This window comes from Varroa destructor, unplaced genomic scaffold, assembly GCF_002443255.2.
Source record: "Varroa destructor unplaced genomic scaffold, Vdes_3.0 BEIS01000001.1, whole genome shotgun sequence".
NCBI lineage: Eukaryota > Metazoa > Arthropoda > Arachnida > Mesostigmata > Varroidae > Varroa > Varroa destructor.
Window position 1 is genome coordinate 27,362,742 of NW_019211454.1, and position 6,465 is coordinate 27,369,206.

Sequence of the window (6,465 nt, forward strand, 5' to 3'; positions counted from 1 at the left end):
ACTACGGTTCTCTACGTAGCAATCCAGCGAACCCTACACAAATTTGTCACTATTGTTTTATGATGTACAAACCGTTTTATGGAGTACAAAACTTTCTGGTGAACGAATCCTATCAATTTAATTTCTGTCATCATCTCCTTCTCACAAGCGCAATTTAAAGGCTTGATTAAAACTTTGATTTTCCACTGTAGAAATAGCTATAAATTTTCGTGTCTAATATGTAAAATTTAATATCAATAAATAAATTTAAAACATTTAACGGGGCAAATTACCATTTTTTTTTTACTAGTTAAAAATGGCAACAATGTTTGGGAAACATCTTTATTTGGGTGACAAGTCTCTATCAGTGTAAAGCAAACTACTACTAAGCTAGTGAGAGTGTCAGTCGAAGAGCAGACATCTACGTGAATAAAATGGTACGTACTGACTGTGGCACCCGCAAAAATACAAGCGATCTCAAGGCTATTGTGCATACTAAATTACTTTGAAGACTCTGTAAAGATTTCAAAAGTACAGATTCGCAAAAATAGTACGTACTTTTATTTTAGGCGAAGGTTATTTCAAGTCGTGACTGCTTGCCCTACAAACAAGCTATAGTGTTGCGGTGTTAGTGGACCACCATTCCATGCCTTCTGAAACGTCAATTCTGGTATAGTACTTTTTACAGTAGTTCGTACAACAAATTCAAACCACTATCCAGTACGTTCATGAAACATAGCAATAATACAGACAACAAGCTCGAGGCAGTACCTAATAATGATTTGTTACTGCCACGAAAACAGACTGACCCAGCTTCTGCTATGTGTTGCCCTTAATGGTAGGTTTAGATTCGCGAAAACAAACGTAGGCAAGGTTTAAGTTTCAGGGTAAATCGCTCAGTGGCATAACCATACCTATACGTATACTGCAACGTGTTTCTCTCATTCTATAAGACGTGCCTAGTCTGGGCAAACGTTCAGCTCGGATCAGCTTTTACAATACGGCCGGTCCTATTTTTAAATTGTCTTACCGCTTTAGCTGCGCTCATTCTATCCCTACGTACTTCTTTCTCATATTCATACTATTTTAGAGAACCCCTTTCGTAACCGTTTACACCTCTTAATATTGTAGTTTTTTTGGTACCACCATTAGCACCGTTAAAGGTAACGGCGGCGCCGGCCAAGATTCAACTTACATATTGACATCCCTGTCTGTCATTCCCTGCTGGTATCGTTTGGTACATTTTCTGTTACTGCCGCTGCCATATCGACTCGTTAACACTGCTGTTTTTATTCAGGCGTACTACTCCCGCTTGCAGCCGTGCTGCTGCTGCTGGCTTCTCTATTTCTAGGCATATTACGCTTAGCCGTCATATGCTTGCTTAGCTGTTGCCGATGGTGCCTTGGCGGACAGGCCACTGGTTCAGTGCCGGCTAGTGCGGGAAACGTTGCGTAGCATAGACGACAGCACTTCCTTTGCAATAACAGTGACAAATAGTACAACAGAATACGATAGGACATAGAATCTTAGGAAGTCCTCCTACTCGACAGTCGATGGGCAGCTTCAATTCCGTTAGCCGAACGCTTCACCCTTGATGTAGGGCAGTAAAGACGCCACTGCTGTGCTGTGCAGTGTAGCTAATCGGCTCGATAGCAGTAAGATAATACATATGAAAACGAGAACTGGGTCATTCTGCGACAGACGCAAACCCAGCCATTGGCTGTTCGCTACCTAAGACTTCACGCTGAAAACAGACAGTTTTCGAATTTATCGATTCAATAAGGCGTTCGTATTAAGCTGCCGGTTAGTACAGATCGACGACGAAGTGAAGTTCGTATTGTCGGAACGGCAATAAAAAACGCGTAGCTTACTGTAGTGGCTGAATGAGGCGGATCATAGAAGCTAAACTACGTGTCTATAATTTCGAGTGCAGGTGTTAATGCAGAACCCGATTTTTTCCGGTGTTACAATGAGCGTCAACAAGGAACAACAAAAAACACAGCCAAACGACTGCCACGGAAAAGGGGCCGACAACGCCCCAGCAAACAGCGACCACAGCGAATGTTGTAATACGTTAACTATATGTGACAATTTAAAGAATAACAACAATGAGGATGATAGCATTGATGATGTCCACAAAGGACAACAACGACTGACGTCTACGAATAGCAAAAAGCAAGGATCACTGAAACTCGAAAAACAGTTAGAGGAGTGGAATAGTAGTGATCGAAGCTGTGCGGCGGTACGTTGTGAAAATTCAAAATGTCTGAAGTCCTTAACTTATCCGTGGCCCTCTGGCCTTCAAACTGCTTTCCTTTCACCTTTAGTGTGGTAATATTAAAGGTGAAAGCGGTAAAATTTCGTAAACGTAAACTTTGCTGGATGTGGATTTGCAGGTTATTAAGGGGACAAGTATGCGCAAGTGTATACCACGCGGTGCGCTTTCGTCTTCTGTCATTAAAAATAACTGAAATAAACCTTAATTATTTATTTTCTACCATTTAACAGGAGAACTCGAGTGACGTCGATGTGAATTGGCTATGCGTCATCATAGATCTGGACGGCTACGATGTGGAGGCCAATCTTAGATACGTCCATAGGGATTCGGCGGATCCGCCTATTAGCGTTGAACCATTCAGTAGACCGTACCACAAACGACGCCATTCATTTGTCGGCTCCGAAGAAGTATTTTGAATAGCAATCATTGCCACATTGTGACTATTGTGCATCAGCATGCTCGCTCGTTTCTACATGTACACCTTTTCAGATAAGCAGATTAAAAGGTATGTTTATTGCCGCAACTGTAAAATCATTGCACAAAAGCCAATGAGCTCGATAACCAAATCGCTTTGGAACAAATCATTGTGCTGTATTTAAACCATTTCGTATTTCTAGAAATTGAGTTGATTCTATAGCTATAAGCTATAATAATTATAATATATAATAATAATAAGGTAATTAGTAAATAAATGGAAAGCAGTATTGAGAGTTCAGTAGAGCGCTAAATGTATAACACATCTTTCAGACTATAGTCATTGAATATCTATTTCAATGAACAACTCGTGTGGAAAGCCTAATGGTCGGCGAAACTCAACGGTTTAACGGATTTCCATAAGCGGATTTTCTAGAATTTTGAGTGCCAGTGAGCAGTAAATGCAGTTAATTACTGAGTATGATATCACTGCAGAATCAATTGATGTGATATTAATATTGTTTTTCTTTGGACGTAAACGTCCGGGATCTCTACATCACTATTTTAGTAGCTGCAGGGTCATACGTTAGTAGTGTTGATGACGCCCCGGCAGGTTGTTGAAAGAAAGACTTTCTGTTTTGTGTACATTGTGGATAATGTTGTATAAATAAATGCAGAAGTTTTTCACCAAGCTCATACATAAACGCTGTCAAAAATCGTTCTTCGAAATTATTCCTTTATCAGTCGAAATTTCGTTGAATTCGTAATAATGCTAATAAGGCAACTAGCTACAGCGCCAGGTCTGCCAGTTGTTGCGTTTTAGCTGAAGCACAAATTCTACGATAACTCTGTATATAGGATAAATGTACAAACGAATTTTTTTAAGTAGTAAATGAAAAAATGAGCGCCGTTTGAAAACTTGAGGTAACACGCGTCGATGTTATTCTAATTATGCTATGTAATATTGACGGTAAACATCACGCGTGTATTATACAATACGTACGACATAGATGTGTATTTGAATAGGTGGATGATGTTATTTACGCAAGAAGAAAACATGATTATATGAGTTATTTTACTAGTGAATTGTAACTTTCGTCGTTCAAGTTAGTAAGTGGCTAACTGTTTTGATGTTTAAGCTACATAAAGCCGCAGGGCCAGCCGGAAGGCAAATGCAAAGATCTGCGTCTTCGAACACTGACTTCACTCAACCCATTCTAATAATCGATGTTATATATGTATACATGAAAAAAGTGGGTAATTAGCTAGCTTGCCCGAGGCTCTATTCTGAACGGTTCCAATCTTTAGGTAATATGGCTTCCTTTTCAAATAGTTGTCTTCTGCAAAGCTTGATCAATTTTATTTAATCCTCCCGTCTAATGGCTCTGGAGCTGACCTTGGAAGAACCTACGCAATTACCTTTATTAGGTAGTCTAGAGGAGATCACTTCCTTTAATAGTTCCCTAACATAACTCGTATTCGATTAACCTGAAGTCCAAGTGAATGTATTTCGAATCTTGGCCGTCCACTTAATGAGTCTACGGCTCATGACCTGTCGTTAGTGTGTTGAAGTGTAGAATACTTCAAGGAAGAAAATTTTTGATACTTCATTTACACACTACTGTACCTGTATTGTGAAATCACCGAACGAAAATCGCTGACATGCCTATAAACGAAAACTATTAAAATCAGCGTAAAAGAAGCCCCATCTCAGCCGCGTCCCATATAGTCGCCCATATGATGAACGTTTGTTATGATCCGATTTAGTTATGGATCTACCTGCTGGAGTGGCCGCGACAGAATGCTCCCATAATCCATGTTACTGTTACATATGTTAGCCGGCCTAGACCATAGGGTGGAGAAAGTTGTAACGTGGCAGTCGTCGTCGTCGTCCTCGTCGTCGTGGCCAAGTTACGTCGAAAAACGTGGCTAGAGGACATTTTGGGAAGCGTGCAGAAGAAATACTGTGAACACTTCTGTGCTCCTTCACCTTTTTCTACGTTTTTATTATCGCTGGCGGTTTTCCGCCGTAGAACCGCTAAAGCAGTTCTTTACTGCGAGAACGCGAGGCACATGCGCAGATAGAAATTGTTTGTATTTGTCCGCCGCAGAGCCCTCCATTGTGCGCTTTCGCACTCTACGCGCCGTTAGCAAGCTGTCCCTTTTTATCCTTTACACGCCTTCACCACATTATCCCCGATTTCTTTCATTTTCACATTCTTTCTTTCCGTTGCCATCCAAATGAAATATCGATTCAGAGAGTTTTTCTTTCCCTCTTTTATCGTCTTCCTTTCTTTAGCTATGCCGCGATCTATACATACATACATGCATGCGCCACTCTTGCGCAGAGATTTTTCGCTCATAGAACGACGCTTTCACAGACTCACTGTTGTCGCCGTCGTCGTCGTCGTCGTCGCCCGCTCTGTTCACTTGGTCGCCAACCTTTTCCCTCAGTTGCGTTGCGTCGGCTTGTAGCCTTTAGCTTGCTTCGTTCGTCTTTTCTCCGCGTTTTCGGAGTTGAGTTTGAGGAAGTTTCACGAGGACGGCGGGGCTTGAGGGAAATTAGGAAACGGGCGGTTGAGTCAGAGTGGAATGGAGGATCACAAGCTGCACCAATTCAGTCGTGGCAGCGGTTGAGGTGGAGAGTGAACCGACAAGCATCGTGTGACGACATCGAAGATCCGCGCTGTTCGCTCAAGAAGGCGAACGAGCGAAGTGAAGCAGTCGCTTTTCTAGCAAGGCATAGTCAAAGTAGCAAAGAAAGAATAATGCAAGTCGGCTGAAACGAACGGGAGTGGCCATTGTTTCACGGAAGTCTCAAGCTCTGAACACGAGTGAGCGCGTAACGGGAGGAAGAAGCACCGGGCCAGAACTTCGTGCAATTTTGAATTTGCGCGCCTTCAAGATGTCCATCCATATGTTGCAAGTCTAAATGGAAATTTCGAGATCTGGCAGTACGTATTTACTATACTGGCATATATCTATATTGCAAAAGACTATTGTAAAACACAACAGGGAGCGATTCAGTAAAGGGGTTAATATCCTTGCAGGCTAGTTTATTTTTATAGTCTTAACAGAGATCTTAAATGCATGCTTTTCACTGCGGCGTATAAGTTTCTTTGTACGGTTATATTTAGTAAGTAATGTGGTTTAACGTCTGTTGTGATTCGAGCGCGTAAATACGAAAATTGGTTTACATCGTCGAGTTCTTCTTGCTAAAGCTTCGTTTGCGAAATACAGAGAAGGTGTCGACAGGAACTCATGCGTCGTATTGGAAAATTGCGCATAGCGATAGCACGTCGCGCCATAGCGATAGTGCAGCGATTGTATCGCCGTGCCTCTTCTGTCACCGTTTGGGTGTTGGAAACGAGGCTTTTGGGGCGAGTGACGTGAAATCACGACGGGACTTTCATACTCTATACGCGATAGCTCTGGTTTTTGAAACCGATCCTGCTTATACTCTCCGTACGTAGCAGATTAGCTATATATATATAGAATGTGATTTGGCAGAAAAGTGTAGTCCAATAACCTCAAATACTAATATAATAAATAATGAATTGCGAGCAGTATCTTTTTCTAGTTTTCATTCGGGCAGTACTGACGGTGTAAATTTGTGGATATTGTCAGTAATACATTTTTAATAGATCTCTTATCGAGCACGGTGTATGTGTTCGCTGTAGATCTGCATGTTTCCTTTGGAATACACGAGTAGTAATCCGATTTTGTACTTACCTGCAAGGTTGAATCCGTGCTTTTCCTTGTTATATTTGGAACTATTATAATGACTGATTTAG

General features: G+C 41.5%; 1 protein-coding gene across 3 annotated transcripts; it reads left to right on the top strand.

The window, feature by feature from the left end:
- Nucleotides 1–528: 528 nt before the first annotated feature.
- On the top strand, nt 529–6,230 carry LOC111250234 (uncharacterized). 3 transcript variants are annotated; one of them, XM_086976670.1, is made up of 4 exons: nt 529–649; nt 1,913–2,221; nt 2,488–2,762; nt 5,053–6,230. In XM_086976670.1, the coding sequence occupies exons 1-3, from the start codon at nt 626–628 to the stop codon at nt 2,671–2,673; spliced, it is 519 nt and encodes a 172-aa protein (XP_086832796.1). In that variant the 5' UTR covers nt 529–625; the 3' UTR covers nt 2,674–2,762; nt 5,053–6,230. The 3 variants fall into 3 exon arrangements, with proteins under 3 accessions (XP_086832796.1, XP_086832794.1, XP_086832797.1); XM_086976668.1 differs by lacking the exon at nt 5,053–6,230 and adding an exon at nt 3,005–3,375 and having other exon boundaries at nt 531–649; XM_086976671.1 differs by lacking the exons at nt 529–649; nt 5,053–6,230 and adding exons at nt 1,491–1,782; nt 3,005–3,375.
- Nucleotides 6,231–6,465: the final 235 nt, after the last annotated feature.

Coding starts and splice junctions, on each gene's coding strand:
- LOC111250234 (XM_086976670.1), top strand. CDS start 626: ATGCCTTCTGAAACGTCAATTCTG. Junction 650..1,912: donor CTTCTGAAACGTCAATTCTG/GTATAGTACTTT, acceptor TTTCGAGTGCAG/GTGTTAATGCAGAACCCGAT. Junction 2,222..2,487: donor GTGATCGAAGCTGTGCGGCG/GTACGTTGTGAA, acceptor ACCATTTAACAG/GAGAACTCGAGTGACGTCGA.